Source organism: Dendropsophus ebraccatus, chromosome 6 (genome assembly GCF_027789765.1).
Source record: "Dendropsophus ebraccatus isolate aDenEbr1 chromosome 6, aDenEbr1.pat, whole genome shotgun sequence".
In the NCBI taxonomy this organism is placed as follows: Eukaryota; Metazoa; Chordata; class Amphibia; order Anura; family Hylidae; genus Dendropsophus; species Dendropsophus ebraccatus.
The window spans coordinates 140,545,255-140,569,131 of record NC_091459.1 but is presented as its reverse complement, the minus strand read 5'-3'; the positions used below and the strand labels follow the sequence as shown (position 1 = coordinate 140,569,131).

The following is a 23,877-nucleotide window of genomic DNA, read 5'->3' as shown; positions in this document are numbered from 1 at the left end:
AAATAATAAGGATTTATACTTACCCGATCACATTTCCCGGTGTCCTCCAGCCTAGTCTGTGGGATCCCCAGTCACCACAGCTGCAGAATCACATCTGGTCCACCTCAGAAGTTACAGGCCGCTCAGCCAACCACTGGCCACAGTGCTGTCCCGTCTCGGCCAATGATTGACTGAGCAGCGTATATCTTCAGAGACTGGACAAGAAGTGAGAGCTGCAGCTGTGGTGACAGGGGAAACCAACAGACAAGGCTGAAGGACACCCGGTAGCATGGACAGGTAAAAAAATAATATTTTATTGTGTTTATTTTTACATATAATCATCGATGTATGTGCAGCCATGTGGTTGGCAGCCGAAGATTTGTAAACGTACTAAAAGACAACAGTCAGCTGATGACCGGCTCTTTAGATGATTGCTGTCTTTATTCGATTATCGCTCCATGTAATATGGCCATAGTTTATACTTAGACTTATTATAACCTATTGCATTTAGAATGCCAACCATTGTGTATTTTAATACAGAGGTAAAAGGTTTATTTCAAGGATGGGGAACCTTCGGCCCTCCAGCTGTTGCAAAACTACAATTCTCTTCGCTTTGGCTGTCCAGGCATGATGAGAATCGCAGTTTTGGAACAGCTGGAGGGCCAAAGGTTCCCCATCCCTGATATAGTTTATTCAAACTAAAAAGGTAAAAGTCCCTTATGAATAGGAGTTTACTAGGCCTAAGTTAGATTAGGCTGCAGATAGACAGAGAAGGTAATAATGGGACTGTACACTATAATGGCCCATTCACATTACGGAATTTGCGCGAAATCTCAAGCGGTGCAAATTCCACAGTGTGAACGGACCCTAATACTGATTGCGTGTCTTGGCCAATGCATATAACTCTGGCTATAGGAGCTACCTAGGGGGAGCACCTGCGATTCCACTAAAGCTCTATTGTGTGATGAAGAGCATCTTACCTCTACTCCAAAATTGATCTGATCACGAGTCCTGGTCTTGGTCTCCATGATGTAGGAGTAATCATCCTTCATCTGATCTAACTGTGTCGCCTTCATAAAAAACTAAAATAAAAGCTTGAATTTTTATTAATCGTACAAAACTGGAGAACAGCTAGAAACACATCATAAGGCTACAGAGTGGAACAGAAATAGTACCAGAGACTCCATAAGGTTACAGTAGCAATAATAATAAATAATAATAATAATAATAATAATAGTATTATTATTATTAGCTTACAATCTATGAGGAGAGAGGAGACACAGGAGGAGTGAGGGCCCTGATCACAAGAGCTTACTATCTATGAGGAGGAGACACAAGAGGAGTGAGGGGCCTGATCACAAGAGCTTACTATCTACGAGGAGATAAGAGGACACAAGAGCTTACAATCTATGAGGAACCAGGAGGACACAAGAGCTTAGGGTCAAGACAAAACTCACCTTGTATTTGTCCGCCTCGTTCTTAGACTGAAGGAACTGTTTGCTCATTTCTTGAGTTAGAACAGATACTGGATTGTCTACCTACAAAAACAAACAAAACTATTGTTGTTGTTGTTAATAATACTACCAAGAATAATAATACTAATAATGATAATAACAATAGTAACAATAATATATACACAATTTAGAGGTAATGGTCTCAATAGAATATAGTCTAGAAGAAGCTGTAAGGATACATTGTACATTGTTAATTGTACCAATGAATCTGAAATAAAGAGGAGACAATTTTGCAAGCGGTCTTGATTAAAAATCTATTGTTTTGTATAGGCCCGTGCATCTCCATGGTAAAAGATTACCTATTCCCCCCCTCCCCTCCCCGATATGTTTACACAGGTAACATCCGTGCCAATTTCCATATCCAAATCAGCAGTTTTGCAGGACTCCAAAGGGAAACGCCACAGAACACTGGAAAAATCTGCGCACTTCAAAAAGTGTGTCGGATTTTTCAACGTAAAAATAAACGCGATGTGTCACATTTTTGCGCATAAAGATCCACATGAAAATCTGCAAAGATCTCAGATGTTGATTTCATGTAGATGAAGTTTAACCCTGCAGTCTCACTCTGTTCCACCAAGCGGCCATTTTTTTCTAACCTACAATGTGCAGAAAGTGAAGCCCTTAAAACATCCCTCGAAACAATACACTGTAATCTTCCAAACAACAAGTAGTCAAATCCCATTACCTGGATGTTGAAATGGTCGAGGATGGCTGTGAGCTCTTCTTTCTTAGAGGAAACCAATGACCCTTCAAAATAAGAAAAAGGATTCTGTATTAGGTGTCAAATCGTGTTGAGTCAGCTCCTCCGGGGGGCAGCACTGCTGAAGACAACTAAAGTCTGGGGGGGCACCCTAAAATATCGAACCACCGCCTGGTATCAGTATTCAAAATTCCAGGAAAATAGCAGCTCTCAAAAATACATAAGAGCCTGGTATTGTCCTTTATTGAGGCTATGACATCCTTGACACCCCTTGGCCTCCATTCTTCCTTTGCGTGGGAGATTATTTAGACTTGTTATAGACAGGTTGCACCTATATACACACACACCTCTTCAGGTGCTAGCACATGTCTTTAGTTACCCGCACTAACATTACATTTTTCTATATACCAATGTTCATACAGGCACATAGTGATAGTTCCCACACAATCATTAACACTGTGGCCAGAAATTAGGACACAGAACATTGAGTTAATGTCATACATTCATACCCCATATGGTGCAGCGACGTCTAGTTTGCTTTGTTGTTTAGGTTATTTGTTTTTATGCCATGTTCTGTGGACAGTGTGGGCTGAGGGCTGAGCGATTAGTTGCAGCAGGTAGATAGATCCCCCCCCCCCTCCGCTCTGTCTGGTGATGACCCAGGTGTAATATGTACAGTATTATGTGTTCTTATACTGATTTAGTTAATTTTTAGTCCACAATTATTGTTAATATAGAATACAATCCTGTGACACTTCTTTATACTACTGCACTTTGTACAACTTGTGATATTTGGATATAAGTAACACATTTGACATTTGTTTGGACTGGTGTTCACAGTTTCAGTTACAGTACAGGAGCAGCATCGCAGTGCTGCAATGAGACAGTGGGGCGAGATGACTGGGTGACATGATGCAGTGGGATGATGTGGTGAGATGACGCAGTGCTGCAGTGGGATGATGATGCGGTGAGAGGACACAGTGCTGCAGTGGGATGATGTGGCGAGAGGACACAGTGCTGCAGTGGGATGATGTGGTGAGATGATGCAGTGCTGCAGTGGGATGATGTGGTGAGATGACGCAGTGCTGCAGTGGGATGATGCGGTGAGATGACGCAGTGCTGCAGTGGGATGATGATGTGGTGAGATGACGCAGTGCTGCAGTGGGATGATGTGGTGAGATGACGCAGTGCTGCAGTGGGATGATGATGTGGTGATATGACGCAGTGCTGCAGTGGGATGATGATGCGGTGATATGACGCAGTGCTGCAGTGGGATGATGCGGTGAGAGGACAATGCTGTAGTGGGATGATGATTCGGGGAGATGACAGTGCTGCAGTGAGATGATGCGGTGAGAGGACAGTGCTGCAGTGGGGTGATACGGTGAGATGACACAGTGCTGCAGTGAGATGATGCGGTGAGAGGACAATGCTGCAGTGGGATGATGCGGTGAAAAGACAGTGCTGCAGTGGGATGATGCGGTGAGATGACGCAGTGCTGCAGTGAGATGATGCGGTGAGAGGACAGTGCTGCAGTGGGATGATGCGGTGAGAGGACAGTGCTGCAGCAGTGGGATGATGCGGTAAGAAGACAGTGCTGCAATGTGAAAACACTGCATCAGACATGATTTTTCTATGTATTTTGGAGTGCTGCTACTCCCTTGAATTTTGAAAAGGTGTAAAATGGAAGAGTGGAATAGTCGTCTCTGGCAACAAAACATATTCGGGGAAATTTATCAAACTGGTGTAAAGTAGAAATTGTCTTAGTTGCCCCTAGCAACCAATCAGATTCCACTTTTCATTCCTCACAGACTCTTGGAAAATGAAAGGTGGAATCTGATTGGTTGCTAGGGGCAGCTGGGCCAGTTCTACTTTACACCAGTTTGATAAATCTCCTCCATTTTCAAAAGAGCCTCTTTAAATTGAGAGGTGGAAACATAGGGCTTGTAATGTGTGACTGCTCGTATGAGGTGTAGGGCTTAGAAGACAAATCCGCCATCACATGACCGCCTTTTATTCTCCGCATTGGAAAATCTGTTTTCCCGAAAGCCATAACTACCCCATGTCTATGACTGTGTTGTGAAGGTCGCAGGCTCCAGAGGTTTACCACCTGCATATTCACAAAGCTAGCCAATATAATGATTATGGCAAAGGTCAGCTATAGAGTTAGGAGATAGTCAGCTTCTCTGGTATAAGGAGATCATTTCCTTCTTCTCTCAGGATAGACAGACGTTTTAGTCGTCAGCAACCTCAGGGAGACATGAAAAGTTTACTGGCTGTAGCAATATGAGCTTTTCTATAGTCTAGGACATGGATGGGGAACCTTCAGCCCCCCGGCTGTTGCAAAACTACAATTCCCATCATGCCTGGACAGCCGCAAGTTCCCCATCCTTAATCTAGGAGATGGTTCGGAGCTCAGGTGCTACCATGCATGCCTCCTACACTACAACCCAAATGATGGATTTGTCCCTGCTGCAGCACCAACCTGATCCAGATGTGTAGAATGAATTTCCATTCACAGAACTTTAACCTACAAGGTAGATCGGTTGCAGAAACAACACGGTGCACATTATTTGTTTATCTACCTGAGGAGCTTTTTAGTTTATAGCTGCGACCGCCATCTGTCGTGAGGCGCTGCTGTATAACGATTGACTCGCCGTATACATCCGGTCTAAAGGCGTCTTGTCCTCTGTTCCTCAATTTTATTGTAACGTCGGCAGACCTGAAATCATACAGGAGCCATTAAAGGGGTATTCCACTCAAACATAACTTTTGATATGCTGCTGCCCATGGTGAGGCTAACAATTCCTTCCATACTTGTTATTATCTATTCAGTCTCCTCCCCCCAGTTCTCAGATGCTGCTTTCTGCTGAAGACATAGAAATCTGTGTGAGCTTTTCTCTCTGTCTCCTCCTTTTTCCCCTCTTCCTTCTGAGACGGCTGATGTAAACAAGTCCTTGGCAGGCTTCATCTGCAACACTGTAGCTTCTTTGTAATGCCGGGAGGGTTAACCTGAGGTCAAGTTGCTGATGAACTCACTGTGATTAACCCCCACCAGCATTACATAGAAGCTACAATGTTGCAGATAAAGCCTGCCAGGGACTTGTTTACATCAACCATCTCAGAATGGAATGGGAGGCAGAGAAAAGCTCACACACAGATTTTTGTATCTTTAGCAGAAAGCAGAACCTCAGAACTGGGAGAAGGAGACTGGATACACAACAACAAGTATAGAAGGAATTGTTAGTCTCACCATGGGCAGCAACATATGAAAAGTTATGTTTGAGCGGCATTATCATTAGATTTACACATAATTCAAGTTCCTGATCGCTCACAGTGATATAGTGAGACGTGTGCTTACAATCCTACCAGCATTGTTTACCTAGTGTGATGTGGAAAAACTTTTAAGATTTGCAAATTCAGAAAGCATGCATCAGCTGAGGAGCGCAGTAAGGCTTACCAGGAGACACAGACTTCAGAGCGTTGTATAACTCACAGTCCACAGTAGACAGTTCTTCCATGACCTGGCACTGCACAGTTGTGATTTTATGGGGGTACAGTAAGGGTCCTATTACACCAAAAGATGTCTGACAGATTTTCTGACAGATTTTTTCAGCCAAAGGGCTCTATTCCACCGGACGATTATCAGTCGCATAATCGTTAACGATTAACGATCTCAAACGACTGCTATTGCGAAAGACCTGAAAACGTTCACTCATTTCCATGGAACGATAATCACTACTTATGATCGTATTTGCTGTCATTTTTTCTTCGCTATTTTTTCGCTATTTTTTTCTTCGCGTATCTACTGCGAAAGACCGAACAACGTCTTATTCAATGCGAATGATTTGAGAACGTTTTGCGAACGAGCAACGATAAAAATAGGTCCAGGTCTTATAAAGCGATCAATGATTTCTCGTTCGGTCATTAATCGTTAACTGCATTTCAACCGAACAATTATCGTTTAGATTCGAACGATTTAACTATAATCTGACCGATAATCTTCCGGTGGAATAGGGTCCAAAGTCAGAAACGGACTATAAACAGAGAACAGGTCGTAAAGATAAAACTGAGATTTCTACTCTTTCAAATCCATTCCTGGCTTTGGCTGAAAAAAATCTATAAGATAATCTGTCAGACATCTTTTGGTGTAATAGGACCCTAAGTAAGAGGAGGCTACCCTCATAATGTAGCATCAGTACAAATTTGGCTTCAGCTTTAAAGAGACTCTGTCAGTAGGTTTAAGGTGTCCTATCTCAGGCTAGCATAAACTAGTGACAGAGAAGCTGAACAGTGTTAAATACGATGTGTTTTACAATGAACAATATCTTGGTATAATATAAGTTATATAAACTACTGACCTCACCATAATAGCATAACACTATTCACTGTATAAAGTAATTGTAATACTGACATAATATCATATTCTATACTAAGGAGACTTGTATAAGTTGGAAATAGATATATAAGCACTATTCACGATTCCATGATGTATATAGGGTGTTGATGCCAGTACACAGCACGATAACTATACATCCATAACTAGAAACAGGTTATGCTGATGCATAGAGAAAGAGTTCTATATTTGTTATGGTTATATATGTGCAGACACAGACACTCAATTATAATAAACACACCCACACATGACATTGACAGTGAGTCATGAACCCTATATAAGATGGTAGTCACCAAGATGGAGGGGGGTTGGATCAGGGCTGTACAGAAGGTGTGAGCCCTATGTCACAAGAAGGATCCAGAGCCTTCAAGGAGAAGGTTGTGTCGCATGAGGAATCCATGATGGAAGAGTGAAGGAAGGAATGTCATCCAGGATGCTTGAGTGAAGCAACAGCTGCCTGAAGCTCGTGACGATTTGTAAGACAAACCCTTCACTTCAAAGGACTCTTATATGAACTATGGACACTAGACACTAAGGGCTGTAAGACGTCTCTCTGATATTCTTTTCTATTCAAGTCTGTAATTTCACTACTTTTAAAGAAGAAGCAATAAATCTCCATTATATAAAGAAACCTCTCTGATGTCATCCTACTGCGGCGAGCCATAAACCACAGGTGCTATTGCCATTTTCTACAAACAGAATGATGTATCACTTACATTGTTCTGTGCAGCTAATCCAGAGATCTCCTCCTGAATAACATGGACAATAAGTAGCCGTCTCCATTATGTGCATGAGCCCAGTAGTCCTGGATATTCATGAGAAGCAGAAAACTCCACCCACCAGCTGCTGATTGGCAGTTATCTATCCATGCTGTCTATAGGCAGTCAGCTGTCAATCAGCAGCTGGAGGGCGGGGGGAGGGGTGGGGCAAGAATCTTATTCTCCTGCATATTAGGAGAACGGCTCAACAGAATGATGTAAGTAATATACCGATCTGTTCAGCATTTCTGTCACTAGTTTATGCTGCCTTTATTTAAACCTAGTGACAGCTTAACTTTAACACTGTCTGCATTCTTATGAATAAAGAAACAAGAAAACTGTTAGTGGAATGACTGTCTACGGTGGTATATCTATTGTTTAATAACACTGACTGCACTCCTCAGCTGCTATATACCTTCTGAATAGTAGTAGAATAGGGCTCCATTATGGTGGATGCGATCCTAGGGATGATTTTGAAACTCAGCATTTAGTTTAAAGACTTGCAAACTCCCACAATAAGACCATGACGACCGTCCCAGAAGAAGTAAGGGATAAAGCGTGTGTTTTACAAGGTACTAGAGGTGTATAAGAAAGGGTGATAACACAACTAGTGTTGAGAACACACAGACTGAATTCTCCACACAGATGGCCTCTCATAAAAACCGGAGTGCTCTATGGCACCCCCAAACTCTGATTAGGGACATGAGCAGTCTGACTGTTTGCTAGTTTAGCACCAATACATGTTGCACATATTAGCCCTCCATGGACAGACAGTAAAAATACACTTCTTTCAACATTGTACACTTACGTCTGTCCATCCTTCACAAATCCTCTGATTGAGGTCCCTCTGTTTGTGAGGGCGGCTTTTCCACCTAGTCCCACAATAAGAGCAGTCAGAACCGCACTTTTGCCGCCTTTAGGGAAGAAAGAAGTAAAAATTAAGAAATGTTAGAGCCAAATAAAATGGAAAAAAAAATGAAACACAGGCTACAAGTCTGCAGTGTCGCTACGTAAAGACGTTACCCTCTAAAAACCTTTATTACCGACACCGGCACGTCTATCTCAGAATCGCATAGATAAGTTATAGCATCACAGAGATATAACTACAAAGTGAGACAGGGCAGTTTTGAAAAATAGGCCCCTGACCTTAAAGTGTAGCTGTCATTTAAAATATTTTTGCAGTACAATAGTACAAACGATTTTAAGAAACTCTAATAGGTTTTATTAGGCAAAAAAAGCCTCTTTCTGTAACCTCTTATCTGCTCATTATCAGGCAAATCAGTCTTCATTACAGAGGAGCAAAGTAAAGACGGGTTCTGCTGTGTCCATTATAACCTAAGGAGGGGGGAGGGGCCGAGGGGATGAGTGAGCAGGAAGAGGAGACAAACAGCTGTAAAGTTCGGAGACTGTCTGGGCACATAAAAAGCTGGATTGACAGATCAGAAAGGTCAGTGCTGATAAGGAAACTTGGTGAGAGAAGATTGCAGGATGATGTGCTGTGCAGGGCTGCCTCTTCTCCTCTCCGTGCTCACTCATCCCCTCCCCTCTCCATAGACCAAAGTGGATACAGAAATCCTACTTCCTCTGAAATGGGGGGGTTGCTTAATAAAAGCAATTACAGAGTTTCTCAAAATCGTTTGTACTTGTATTTGAATGAATTAGGATTTAAAGGGGTACTCCAGCGAAAAGCTTTTTCCTAGTAATTGAACTAACTAACTTTGTAATATGCTTCAATCACCTATCTTTTCCTTCCTCAAACTCCCACCAGGAAGTGAAGTAAACTCATTCTTACCTAATGACTGTTGACCCCAGGCTTTTCTGTGGCTGCCATTTTGTGACAATGACATCAAGAGAGTGGCGGGTCTAAGTCCTGTTAAGCCAGCCTCCCTTTGTCAGATGATGGTTGCTCAGCTCTGATTGGCTGAACAAGATATAAGCCATCTTACAGTTTTACAGAGTCAGTTAGACATCACAGGGGACAAAGTGCATCATGGGTAAGCCCAAACCAGGAAGTAAAGAAAAAAGGAAGCCACCAACTGGAGCTTCAGGGACCTGCAAACAGCGGGAAATTCAAATGGAGACAGACTCAAGAGGGATGGTATGTGGGAAAACTATGATTGATTGATTTTTTATTTTTTTTTTAAGCGCCAGAGTACCCCCTTAAGGCCAACATTAGCCCGGTCCTGAAGGGGTTAAGATTTGTCAAGGACCTTAAATGTCAAGGGCCAGACCTATGCATACAATTCCCTCCAAGGTGGGCTAGGCATTCATGAACAGCATAGATAGATGATAGACAGGAGATAGATAGATATCCAGCTTACATGCTGTATAGGTTGAGTGAGTGGCACTTTTGTGAGCTGAACGCAGCTGCATTTCTGTCAACTGTTGTGATAGTTTTGTTACGATGTATTAGTGCAGGAAAAGTCCATTAACATTACATACAGCTTGGTTCACAGAGAACTGACCAGATCGAAAATATTAGCCGTAAACTCTCTGCTTTTAATCATGACATATTTGTGGTCACAGAATATGAACAATAATGTTTACGCTCACAGAATGAAAACGCAACACAGGGGATAAATGGAAACTGATTCACCCTGTCACATAACCAGTCGTGTATACATGGCGCAGAATGATGTCAGGACAATCGATAAACTGGACCATCATAATAGCTGGGCACGAGATGGGGGCTTATTAGAACCGGAAGGAAGTGTCATCTCATCCACGTCACTTACTTCCATTGTTCCCAACAACAAAATTAACGTTTGGTCCAAAGTTGAACGGCCCGAGCATCGCGTGACACATGAAGTTCTTCAAAGAAATGCTTTCAATGATCCCAACCTCAGCAGTGTCCTAAAAAAACAAGATGGAATGAACATAAGGATTTTATAATAAGATGAGGTGGTACCAGCCATACACGGCATTCATTCAAATGAATAATCAACAGGGCTGATATAGACTTTTCACCAGCTAATGGATGGGGGTCCTCACATCCCACCCTCTATAACAAGGGTGTCAAACCTGCCTGTCCAGCTGTTGCCGAACTATAATTCCCATCATACCTGGACGGCTTTAGCTTTGGCTGTCCAAGCATGATGGGAATTGTAGTTCTGCAACAACTGGAGCGCCGCAGGTTTGACACCTGTGATCTTTTCTATATGGTCTTCGAGTATCATCCTCAGAATGTGTTGGCGGATGATACGAGAGAGGTCATGTGTATATAGTATATAGACTGCACTGCAGGGAACTGTACTCACTGACTGGGATCCGCCATTAATAAAGGAGGTGCTGGTGTCCTGCTCCTCCTCGTCATCTGCTCGCGCTCTCTTTCTAGGTCCTGGTGTGTTCAGTGGACTCGATTCCTTTCTTTTACCCATTGCTTATCAAGCAAAAGATAAATCTGCAAAAAAACACAAAAGAGTTATGTAAATGCTGCATGTGAAATTGGTGTCACCGCCAGGAGTCCTGCAGGGCTCCGCAAACACTGTTATGCGACATTATGAAGAACAGAGAGAGAGCAGGGTCTCCCAGTAGCAGCGGCTCAGTGCACATGCATGCCCCCTGCTGGCTGGCAGATGCATTGCCTATTACTTTATCAGAGCTGGCAGCTGTGAACTCTACTTTCAAAACCACATCAGCCAAGACACATGTAGGCGTATGCCGTCAGTTCCAGTAGATTTGTCTTTTTAGGGCCCTAGGGGTTTTCCAGTCCTGGTATACAGGCAACATATATCAGATATCTGAAATGGGGTTATTCTAATAGGTGTCACAGGATAAGGAATAACTAGGTGATAACTAGGTGATCCGCGAGGGTCCAGTCACCAAAGATCCCGAGGACAGAGATCATTTGCATCCTGGTCGAATGGAGCGGAAGTGCGCACGCTTAGCTGCCCCTCCATTCAGTCTAGGGCGAGGCTTCTCATACATCTTTAACTGGAGCCTCAACCAACAGACCAAGGGGATGGCGGGTCCGCACCAGACTGACCAAGGGGATGGCGGGTCCGCACCAGACTGACCAAGGGGATGGCGGGTCCGCACCAGACTGACCAAGGGGATGGCGGGTCCGCACCAGACTGACCAAGGGGATGGCGGGTCCGCACCAGACTGACCAAGGGGATGGCGGGTCCGCACCAGACTGACCAAGGGGATGGCGGGTCCGCACCAGACTGACCAAGGGGATGGCGGGTCCGCACCAGACTGACCAAGGGGATCTGTATACAGGGGGAGAGGACTGGTGTGTGGGGTCTGTATACAGGGGGAGAGGACTGGTGTGTGGGGTCTGTATACAGGGGAGAGGACTGGTGTGTGGCGTCTGTATACAGGGGGAGAGGACTGGTGTGTGGGGTCTGTATACAGGGGGAGAGGACTGGTGTGTGGGGTTTGTATACAGGGGAGAGGACTGGTGTGTGGGTGGTCTGTATACAGGGGAAGAGGACTGGTGTGTGTGTGTGGGGCCTGTATACAGGGGGAGAGGACTGGTGTGTGGGGTCTGTATACAGGGGGAGAGGACTGGTGTGTGGGGTCTGTATACAGGGGGAGAGGACTGGCGTGTGTGGGGTCTGTATACAGGGGGAGAGGACTGGCGTGTGTGGGGTCTGTATACAGGGGGAGAGGACTGGCGTGTGTGGGGTCTGTATACAGGGGGAGAGGACTGGCGTGTGTGGGGTCTGTATACAGGGGGAGAGGACTGGCGTGTGTGGGGTCTGTATACAGGGGAGAGGACTGGTGGGTGGGGTCTGTATACAGGGGGAGAGGACTGGTGTGTGGGTGGTCTGTATACAGGGGAAGAGGACTGGTGTGTGTGTGTGGGGCCTGTATACAGGGGGAGAGGACTGGTGTGTGGGGTCTGTATACAGGGGGAGAGGACTGGTGTGTGGGGTCTGTATACAGGGGGAGAGGACTGGTGTGTGTGGGGTCTGTATACAGGGGGAGAGGACTGGCGTGTGTGGGGTCTGTATACAGGGGGAGAGGACTGGCGTGTGTGGGGTCTGTATACAGGGGGAGAGGACTGGCGTGTGTGGGGTCTGTATACAGGGGGAGAGGACTGGTGTGTGGGGTCTGTATACAGGGGGAGAGGACTGGCGTGTGTGGGGTCTGTATACAGGGGGAGAGGACTGGTGTGTGGGGTCTGTATACAGGGGGAGAGGACTGGTGTGTGTGGGGTCTGTATACAGGGGGAGAGGACTGGTGTGTGGGGTCTGTATACAGGGGGAGAGGACTGGTGTGTGGGGGGTCTGTATACAGGGGGAGAGGACTGGTGTGTGGGGTCTGTATACAGGGGGAGAGGACTGGTGTGTGGGGTCTGTATACAGGGGGAGAGGACTGGTGTGTGACCCTGTATACAGACCCCACACACCAGTCCTCTCCCCTGTATACAGACCCCACACACCAGTCCTCTCCCCCTGTATACAGTCCCCACACACACCAGTCCTCTCCCCCTGTATACAGACCCCACACACCAGTCCTCTCCCCCTGTATACAGACCCCACACACACCAGTCCTCTCCCCCTGTATACAAACTCCGCACACACCAGTCCTCTCCCCTGTACACAGACCCCACAAACATCAGTCCTCTCCCCTGTATACAGTCCCCACACACACCAGTCCTCTCCCCCTGTATACAGACCCCACACACCAGTCCTCTCCCCTGTATACAGACCCCACACACCAGTTCTCTGCCCCTGTATACAGACCCCACACACCAGTCCTCTCCCCCTGTATACAGACCCCACACACCAGTCCTCTCCCCCTGTATACAGACCACACACCGGTCCTCTCCCCCTGTATACAGACCCCCCACACACCAGTCCTCTCCCCCTGTACACAGACCCCCCACACACCAGTCCTCTCCCCCTGTATACAGACCCCCCCCACACCAGTCCTCTCCCCTGTATACAGACCCCCCACACACCAGTCCTCTCCTCCTGTATACAGACCCCCCCACACACCAGTCCTCTCCCCCTGTATACAGACCCCCCCACACACCAGTCCTCTCCCCCTGTATACAGACCCCCCACACACCAGTCCTCTCCCCCTGTATACAGATCCCCCACACACCAGTCCTCTCCCCCTGTATACAGACCCCCCACACACCAGTCCTCTCCCCCTGTATACAGACCCCCCACACACCAGTCCTCTCCCCCTGTATACAGATCCCCCACACACCAGTCCTCTCCCCCTGTAGATAGACCCCCCACACACCAGTCCTCTCCCCCTGTATACAGACCCCCCACATACCAGTCCTCTCCCCCTGTATACAGACACACACCAGTCCTCTCCCCTGTATACAGACCACACACACCAGTCCTCTCCCCCTGTATACAGACCACACACACCAGTCCTCTCCCCCTGTATACAGACCCCACACACCAGTCCTCTCCCCCTGTATACAGACCCCACACACACCAGTCCTCTCCCCCTGTATACAGACCCCACACACACCAGTCCTCTCCCCCTGTATACAGACCCCACACACACCAGTCCTCTCCCCCTGTATACAGACCCCACACACACCAGTCCTCTCCCCCTGTATACAGACCCCCCCACACACCAGTCCTCTCCCCCTGTATACAGACACACACCAGTCCTCTCCCCTGTATACAGACCACACACACCAGTCCTCTCCCCCTGTATACAGACCACACACACCAGTCCTCTCCCCCTGTATACAGACACACACCTGTGCTCTCCCCCTGTATACAGACCCCACACACCAGTCCTCTCCCCCTGTATACAGACCCCACACACCAGTCCTCTCCCCCTGTATACAGACCCCACACACCAGTCCTCTCCCCCTGTATACAGACCCCACACACACACCAGTCCTCTCCCCCTGTATACAGACCCCACCCACCAGTCCTCTCCCCCTGTATACAGATCCCCCACACACCAGTCCTCTCCCCCTGTATACAGACACACACCAGTCCTCTCCTCCTGTATACAGACCCCCCACACACCAGTCCTCTCCCCCTGTATACAGACACACACCAGTCCTCTCCTCCTGTATACAGACCCCACACACTAGTCCTCTCCCCCTGTATACAGACCCCACACACCAGTCCTCTCCCCCTGTATACAGACCCCACACACCAGTCCTCTCCCCCTGTATACAGACCCCACACACCAGTCCTCTCCCCCTGTATACAGACCCCACACACCAGTCCTCTCCCCCTGTATACAGACCCCACAAACCAGTCCTCTCCCCCTGTATACAGACCCCACACACACACACCAGTCCTCTCCTCCTGTATACAGACCCCACACTCCAGTCCTATTCACTGAGGCAGCTAAGGGTCTTATTACACCAAAGCATTATTGGCCGTACTCTGATGATTCCTGGCCGTTCCATCTGATAATGATTTGGTGTAATAATCCATGATATTGGCTAATTGTGGTCTTCAAACTGGTTGAGAAATCCAGATCACGATATCGCTGCTGTCTACAGGATCTAAGGATCGTCCGGGCTGCCCCTACCACAGCTGCCCAGGGATTCCCCGCTTCCTGTCTGTGTGTGTAATAACACAGACAGCGAGCAGGGAGCAAGAGGGAAGTGAGCACTGACCTAACATGTCGCCACTCTCTTTCACCTCTTAATCATGCTGTGTAATACGGTCCTCTGCAGTGAAAGCCTCAGAGGATACACTCAGAGGAGAGGATACATTGTAGACACTTCAGTACTGAACATGTATCCTCTCCCCTGAGTTTCTCACTGTAGGGGATACATTCTAGCATGTTCAGTGATGAAGTGTCTAGAATGTATCCTCTCCTCTGAGTCTATCCTCTCCTCTGAGAGGGTATATATTCTAGCAGAATATATATATTGTATATATTCTATATTGTATATATTCTATACAGAAAAGTATGCGGCCGCATGCAAGCTCCAAGGCAGCCCAGCAGCCTTACAGTGCGGCCCGGCCTCACGTATTCTCCGCCCCACGTACCGCCTGGACACAGCTACTGTGATGTCACCTGGCACAATAGCTGCGTACGGCCGGTGCGCAGAGTGTGTGGGGAGGGATGGGGGTCGGGTGGGGTAGTGTGTGGGGAGGGATAGGGGTCGGGTGGGGTAGTGTGTGGGGAGGGATGGGGGTCGGGTGGGGTAGTGTGTGGGGAGGGATGGAGGTCGGGTGGGGTAGTGTGTGGGGAGGGATGGGGGTCGGGTAGGGTAGTGTGTGGTGAGGGATGGGGGTCGGGTGGGGTAGTGTGTGTGTGGTTTTCAGTTTACTTCACACAATAATTATTTTGTTTAAAGTGACTGTACCACCAGGCCCAGGCTGAAGCACTGGAGGCGGCCGACCCACCCCCAGTGGAAAGAAACCTCAGCCCCTGCATGACGTGACTCCATTAGAATCAATGGAACCCTATCATAGAGGGGCGGGGGTTTCCTCCCACTAAGGGTGGGTCGGCCGCCTCCAGTGCTTCAGCCTGGGCCTGGTGGTACAGTCACTTTAATAAGTACAGTAATATATTACAATCACAAATTTTTGTTATTTAAATTACAAATAACACAAAATTATGGCGTTTTTTCTCGAAGTGACACACCATATGAGTTATACTCGTTTTTCGCCCAATACTGACACACCAAGCTCAAAAGGTTGCCCATCACTGCCCTACAGTGAGAAGCTCAGAGGAGAGGAGGCGCCCAGAGGAGAGGAGAGGAGGCGCTCAGAGGAGAGGATGGATAAGCTCAGAGGAGAGGAGGCGCTCAGAGGAGAGGATGGATAAGCTCAGAGGAGAGGAGGCGCTCAGAGGAGAGGATGGATAAGCTCAGAGGAGAGGAGGCGCTCAGAGGAGAGGATGGATAAGCTCAGAGGAGAGGATGGATAAGCTCAGAGGAGAGGATGGATAAGCTCAGAGGAGAGGATGGATAAGCTCAGAGGAGAGGATGGATAAGCTCAGAGGAGAGGAGGCGCACAGAGGAGAGGATGGATAAGCTCAGAGGAGAGGAGGCGCTCAGAGGAGAGGATGGATAAGCTCAGAGGAGAGGAGGCGCTCAGAGGAGAGGATGGATAAGCTCAGAGGAGAGGAGGCGCTCAGAGGAGAGGATGGATAAGCTCAGAGGAGAGGAGGCGCTCAGAGGAGAGGATGGATAAGCTCAGAGGAGAGGAGGCGCTCAGAGGAGAGGATGGATAAGCTCAGAGGAGAGGATGGATAAGCTCAGAGGAGAGGATGGATAAGCTCAGAGGAGAGGATGGATAAGCTCAGAGGAGAGGAGGCGCTCTAGACACTTCAGTACTGAACTTTCTAGACTGTATCCCCCACAGTGACAAACTCAGAGAGGACACATTCTAGGCTCTACCATCTCCTCACATTAGAGAGCAGCACCATCTCACGTGACAGCCGCACCATTACGTCACCACGGATGGATATAATAAGCCTCCTGATATAACCCAGACCCCGCTCCTGTGACGGCATGTGAGACATACAATGTGATGCGCCCCCCTCTCACCTCCGCTCCCGGTGCCCGCCTCACCAGCCGGCGGCGCTGTCCCCTCTCTCACCGTCTCTCGCGCCACTGCCGCTAAACGCAGTAAAGTTCAAACTTACCACAGAGCGCAGGAAGCGGGATTCCCAGGCCCCGCCCACCTTCACCTGCCAATCTCCGCCGCCCGGGCGGAAGTACGTCATCAACTGTGTCCACTCGCTAGGGGATGATCAACGTGTTCTCTCTTCTGTCTCCAGAACAGGGCGCCATATTTGTGGAGCCCCAATGACTGCAGTATGACCAGGGAGAGGGAGCATGAGACTCCTGCTGTGGTTATTAATAAGATTACTTGTATAATGTGTTCAGATGTTACCTATTACCCTACATCTGGGCTTTACAACCACGAAAGCTAAAGCATAAACCACCATCATGTCTGTACACAATGGTTCTGCACCGATATAAATAAAGCTTTTAGCAATGTTCACATCTGGTTGTCTATAAAAATGTATGTTTTTTAAAGAAATCGTGTAATATCGGAGGTGTGCTTTATTATTATGTTCTACAGCGGTCAGGAAAACCCTTTAAGAGTTATGCCGGATTAGAAAAACACAGCGGCTTTCTTTTAGAAACAGCGCCACCCCCTGATCTCAGGTTATGAGTGGGATTACAACTTGACTCAATTCACTCCTATAGCACTGAGCTGTAATACCACACACAACCTGAGGACGGGAGTGGCGCTGTTTCTGGAAGAAAGCTGCTGTATTTTTTCTAGTGTCTGAAATTAATCGGCCATGATTGCAGGAAACACAGATGCCAGAGGTTTAACCCTTCTTATACCACTACTAATAGCAATCACAGAGTCACATCGTCACAACCGCTACACCCTCCGCTCTTGTAATGACAAGGATCAGTCAGCCGTATCCATGTTTTCCTGGCAGCCATGGGCGTAACTACCAGCGTAGCAGCCATTGCGACTGCTACGGGGCCCGTCTCACCAGGATGCTGCAAATGTACTGCACTTGCAGTTAAATGTTAAAGGTTATGACTACATTTGACGGGTTTGTAGTCAGTCGGAGGGAGGCCCAGTGAAAATTTTGCTATGGGGCCTAGTCATTTCTAGTTACGCCCCTGCTGGCAGCCCTGGGGCTGCATCAAACTTCTCCAGCCGCTGGGAGTCAAATGCGGATTGTTTGGGTTCAGAGAACGTTACTGACCCCAAAAAGTTTGGAAAATCTGATCAACACCATCCTTGTCAGGAACTGTCCAGACTACCACATCCCCATAGAAAACCTCTCCTGCTCTGGACAGTTCCTGACATGGACAGAGGTGGCAGCACAGAGCACTGTGTCAGATGCTGTGTTTACACAGAACGATTATTGTGCGAATTTGCACGATAACGATTGAATTAGAACGATAATCGTACGTGTAAATGCAGCAAACGATCGAACAACGAGCGAGAAATCGTTCATTTTGATCTTTTAACATGTTCTTAAATCGTCGTTCACAAAAAATTCGCAGATCGTTCAGTGTAAACAGTCGTTCACCGATTTTACCTATGTGTGAGATGGGCTTAAGTGATCTCAAAACTATCGCAAAACAAATTTTCCGTACGATATATCGTTCCATCTAAACGCTGATCGTTCTAAAAAAAAAAATCGTTACTTCGAAATTGTTAATCGTACGATCGGGCGAATTATCGCTCCGTGTAAACGTAGCAAGACTGGAAAGAATACACCACTTCCTGCAGGACATACAGCAGCTGATAAGTACTGGAAGACTGATGATTTTTAAATTTTAGCAGATTTAGCAGTTAATTGCAATTCTTTATAACTACCTGAGGGTCCATTTACACAGAAGGATTATCTGACAGATTATCTGCCAAAGATTTGAAGCCAAAGCCATAAACAGACTATAAACAGAGATCAGGTCATAAAGGAAAGCCTAAGATTTTTCCTATTTTCAAATCCATTCCTGGCTTTGGCTTCAAATCTTTGGCAGATAATCTGTCAGATAATCTTTCTGTGTTAATGGACCCTGACACCAGTTGATTAAATAAATAAAAATATATAATAATGATTATTAATTAATTAATTGAATAATTATAAAACAATTTATCTGGCCAGTCAGTAATGGATTGGAATTACATAAAACCCCAAAACATATATATATATATATATATATATATATATATATATATATATATATATATATTTTTTTTTTTTTTATTTTATTTTATTTTTTTTTTCAATCCATTACTGACTGGCTGGATAAATTGTTTTATAATTAATTCATAATTTTTTTTTTCTTCAAATTAACTGTTGTCAGGTAAAGATTTGCAATTAACGGCTAAATCTGCTAAAATTTAAAAAGCTCCAGTCTTCCAGTACTTATCAGCCGCTGTATGTCCTGCAGGAAGTGTTATATTCTCTCCTATAACTATAATCTAATACAGTTTAAAATATAATTTGTGATAAAAAAAAGATTATTTTTTTTTTTGTAATTTCATTAAAAAAAAAAAAATCTAGTGAACTATATGCAACATTTTAATCATTGCAAATAAAAAACACTATAGTCCTGCATTACACAGTATAGACTTGATGAATGTTCTGCACAGCATCATATACAGCATAGAGACCTTACAGCTGGGAACCAAAGGAAACGCATAGAGCAGTTTCACGTTACGTCATTCCTGTCATGTGACCGCAACCGGAAGTGGAGCCTCTCTGTGATAGGAGCTAAACAATTCGATTGAGTATGGCGGGAATCTCGCTGTCCAGAGCGATCAGAATACCGGGGACAGGCGGAGGACAGCTCTAGGACCGACAGGATGCTTGTGTCATTGTTATGAGGTGACTGAGGGATGTGTAGGGATTGGCCTGCTCACTATGGGGGAGGGGGGTTATAGCCCTGGATGTGGATCTCCAGCTGGCTGATTTGCATATTTATTTACATAGGATTAGTTATTAAGCTGATTTGCATCAGATTTGACTTCCATCCTACACTCACTGTATACATGTGTACGATTATTATATTGACTACAGTGGTGACTTAAAGGAATTGTTCACAAATGTTGTTTTTTTTCTTAGCCAAAGATTTGTAGTTTACTTCTAATAATAAAAATCTCCAGTATTCCAGTACTTATCAAGTGCTGTATGACCTGCAGGAAGTGCTGTATTCTCTCCAGTCTGACACAGGGCTCTCTGCTGCCTCAGCAGCAGAGAGCAGCAAATCCCTATAGAAAACCTCTCCTGCTCTGGACAGTTCCTGAAATGGACAGAGGCCGCAGCACTGTGTCAGACCGGAGAGAATACACCACTTCCTGCAGGACATACAGCAGCTGATAAGTACTGGAAGACTGGAGATGTTTTGAAGGGGTTGTTCACAAAACAAATGTTCTTTCAAGTCAACTGGTGCCATAAAGCGCCACAGATTTGTAATTTACTTCTATTACAAGATCTCCAGTTTTCCAGTACTTACCAGCTGCTGTATGTCCTGCAGGAAGTGGTGTTTTCTTTCCATTCTGATACAGCGCTCTCTGCTGCCACCTGTGTCCATGTCAGGAACTGTCCAGAGCAGCAGCAAATCCCCATAGAAAACCTCTCCTGCTCTGGCCAGTTCCTGACATGGACAGAGGTGGCAGCAGAGAGCACTGTCAGAATGGAAAGATTACCCCACTTCCTGCAATACATACAGCAGCTGATAAGTACTGGAAGACTGGAGATTCTTTAATAGAAGTGAATTACAAATCTCTGGCACTTTCTGGCACCAGTTTGAAAGAAAACCTTTTTGAACTACCCCTTTAAGGAGGATGCTGGGAGTATATTATGATATCAGTATAATAGGAGTTTTCTATAGATACACAGTTCTGTTGTATCGTCTGATCCTTACCCCTCTTTATGTATAGGAGCCAGGGGAGGGGACTGAACATTACAGATCACCATGGGGGTCCATGAGCTGTGGCCGATCCTGGAGCCGGTGAAGAAACACGTCCCCTTACAGAGTCTCAGCGGGAAGACGCTGGCCGTGGATCTGAGTATCTGGGTGTGTGAAGCGCAGTCCGTCAAGCAAATGGTTGGAGTCGTGGCCAAACCTCATCTCAGGTGAGCGTCCATCCAGGAGCCTCAGGGCCTCTCACACAGGCTGATTATTGTGTCAGCGATCAGCAAAGGAGCGGGAAAACAACTGATCCTTGGCTGATCGCATCTTTTGAGTAGCGATATAAATCATTATTTTATTACACCCCCCCCCCCCCTTCAGTAGTTAGAGGGGTATTCCACTCAAACATAACTTGTAATATGTAGCTGCCCATGGTGAGACTAACAATTCCTTCCATACTTGTTATTATCTATTCAGTCTCCTTCCCCCAGTTCTCAGCTGGTGCTTTCTGCTGATGACACAAAAATCAGTGTGTGAGCTTTTCTCTCTGTCTCCCCTTCCCTTCTGAGATGGCTGATGTAAACATGTCCCTGGAAGGCTTTATCTGCAACATTGTTGCTTCTTTGTTATACTGGGAAGGTTATTATGAGGTCAGGTTGCTGTGATTAACCCTTCCAGCATTACAAAGAAGCTACAATGTTGCAGATAAAGCCAGCCAGGGTCCTGTTAACATCAGCCATCTCAGAAGGAAGGGGGGTAGAGGGAAGAGTAGAGAAAAGCTCACACACAGATTTTTGTGTCTTCAGCAGAAAGCAGCAGCTGAGAACTGGGGAAAGGAGACTGAATAGATAATAACAAGTATGGAAGGAATTGTTTGTCTCACAATGGGTGGCAACATATCAAAAGTTATGTTTGAATGGAATACCCCTTTAATGTGACTATACCCAGCGCTTGAAAGGCAGTCTGTAGTCCGCTACTTGTGATTCTACCAAGGATGGGTCCCATTTGCTGCTACAGAGAAAAGGAAAATCTAAACAGATAAGACTGGGTTCACACTACGTATTTACAATCTGTTTTTGTGTGCATCCATTTTGATCCATGTTTCCATGGACTTCCATTATAAAAAAAAAAAATCATTCTAAAAAAAATAAGGTCCAGTATGTGTTTGTGTACGTTAAAAAAAAACGGATGCGATTTGGTCTGTCTTTTCTATAATGGATGTCAATGGAAAAATGGATGCACACAATTGCATCTGTTTTTCCATCAGTTTTTTTGCCATAACAGATGAAAAAATGGATTGCAAACATGTAGTGTGAACCCAGCCTAATCCCTACAGAAAGATACACTGAAGAATTACCACTAAGGCCGAGTTCACACACGGGGGGGATTTATCAAACATGGGGGAAGATTTATCATTTATTATGGTGTTAAATGAAACCCAGTTGCCCCTAGCAACCAATCAGATTCCACCTTTCATTTTCCAAAAAGTCTGTGAGGAATGAAAGGTGGAATCTGATTGGTTGCCGGGGGCAACTGAGCCAGTTTTACTTTACACCATGTTTGAAACTGGCTCAGTTGCCCCTAGCAACCAATCAGATCCCACCTTTCATTCCTCACAGACTCTTTGGAAAATGAAAGGTGGAATCTGATTGGTTGCTAGGGGCAACTGTACCAGATTCAGATTGCCAAAACGCAGTGTGAACCCGGCCTTATTCATACGTCCGGTATAATTGTCCGTAATTGCGAATCTGCGAAATGTGCTGCAGTCTAAGGGTGCCTGAACACAGATGGAGTCACAGATTTCGCTAGCAGACTAGAATCGCGGTCCATGAGAGTCACTAGACGTGTGACTTACGCCTTACTGTTAGGGTACTATTACATTGTAAAAGAGTGCTAGATCAGCGCTCGTTTACTGGGAATATTACACGGCCCTATAATCGATGTCCTTGCAGCCCTTGCTTAAACTGCATACATTACCTATCCATGGTCCAGGGCTCCTCTTGCGGTCTGCTTCTCCCCGGGTCCTGCGCGCTGCAGCTTCAGAGCGGCCTGTCTCAGCTGACAGGCCGCTCAGCCAATCACTAGCCGCGGCGGTCCCTGGCAGTGATTGGCTGAACGGCCTGTCAGCTAAGACAGGCCGCTCTGAAGCTGCAGCGCACCGGACCTGGGGAGAAGCAGAGCGCAAGAGGAGCCCTGGACCATGGATAGGTAATGTATGCAGTTTGAAAATCATCAGCCTCGCACCAAATACAAGTAGCGATGCACAGACGGTGGCTGACAATTATAGGTCCAAACCTATATCAACGATCAGCCGATGAGCGTTGTCATCGGCTGATCGTTGTATTTATTACATGGAACGATAATCGGACGGATAATTTGGCCGATTATTGTTCCATGTAATAGGGCCCTTACTGTCTTTTTTCTTTTTGTCCTTCTTCCTACTTCAAGGAATCTTTTCTTCCGCGTCTCCTCTTTGAATTTGATGGGTGTCAAGTTGGTGTTTGTAACTGAGGGCGAAGCTCCGAAGGTTAAAGCTGACACCATGAACAAGAGGAATGAGATGAGGTACGGCGCCTCGAAGAAAGCGGCCCCTGCAAGGCCTGGACGCTCCTACTTTAAGTCAGTCCTGAAGGAGGTGAGTGCTCCCCGGCCGCTGTGCACGTCTCATCCAGAAGGTTGGTGTATTACAGCAGCATGGGCACGGCCCCGGAGTCATTCAGTGGGTGCACTATAACATCCTGTGAGGGGGGAACACCACAGTTAGGTGTAATGTAATGGTATACCCCAATGCAGGAAAGAGTTAAAGGGGTACTCCGGTAATTTTTATTTTTATTTTTTTTCTCTCAAATCAACTGGTGTTATAAAGTTATGTAGATTTGTAATTTACTTCTATTTAAAAATTTCCAGTCTTCTAGTACTTATCAGCTGCTGTATGTCCTGCAGGAAGTGGTGTATTCTTTCCAGTCTGACACAGTGCTCTCTGCTGCCACCTCTGTCCATGTCAGGAACTGTCCAGAGCAGCAGCAAATCCCCATAGAAAACTTCTACTACTCTGGACAGAGGTGGCAGCAGAGAGCACTGTGTCACACTGGAAAGAATACACCACTTCCTGCAGGACATACTGCAGCTGATAAGTACTGAAAGACTTGAAATTTTTGAATAGAAGTAAATTACAAATCTCTGGCAACAGTTGATTTGAGAGAGAAAATATTTTGATGAACAACCCTTTTAAC

At 46.1% G+C, this 23,877-nt stretch overlaps 2 protein-coding genes across 4 annotated transcripts in view; one reads left to right on the top strand and one right to left on the bottom strand.

The window, feature by feature from the left end:
* SMC6 (structural maintenance of chromosomes 6) overlaps positions 1–16,967 on the bottom strand; it is a 55,776-nt gene extending 38,809 nt beyond the window's left edge. Inside the window, exons 1-8 of one of the 2 annotated variants that reach the window (XM_069973139.1) lie at positions 16,891–16,967; positions 10,602–10,744; positions 10,080–10,197; positions 8,153–8,258; positions 4,776–4,912; positions 2,179–2,240; positions 1,437–1,517; positions 960–1,061 (exon numbers count right to left, since the gene is read on the bottom strand). In XM_069973139.1, coding sequence (XP_069829240.1) covers positions 960–1,061; positions 1,437–1,517; positions 2,179–2,240; positions 4,776–4,912; positions 8,153–8,258; positions 10,080–10,197; positions 10,602–10,721 — 726 coding nt within the window. In that variant the 5' untranslated portion in view covers positions 10,722–10,744; positions 16,891–16,967. Of the gene's footprint in view, positions 1–959; positions 1,062–1,436; positions 1,518–2,178; positions 2,241–4,775; positions 4,913–8,152; positions 8,259–10,079; positions 10,198–10,601; positions 10,745–16,792 lie in introns of both variants that reach the window. The other variant, XM_069973138.1, reaches the window with a different exon arrangement.
* A 2,565-nt stretch (positions 16,968–19,532) lies between these two features.
* GEN1 (GEN1 Holliday junction 5' flap endonuclease) overlaps positions 19,533–23,877 on the top strand; it is a 29,360-nt gene continuing 25,015 nt past the window's right edge. The window contains exons 1-3 of one of the 2 annotated variants that reach the window (XM_069974094.1): positions 19,533–19,617; positions 20,673–20,868; positions 23,093–23,279. In XM_069974094.1, coding sequence (XP_069830195.1) covers positions 20,708–20,868; positions 23,093–23,279 — 348 coding nt within the window. In that variant the 5' untranslated portion in view covers positions 19,533–19,617; positions 20,673–20,707. Of the gene's footprint in view, positions 19,618–20,672; positions 20,869–22,275; positions 22,514–23,092; positions 23,280–23,877 lie in introns of those variants that run through there. The other variant, XM_069974095.1, reaches the window with a different exon arrangement.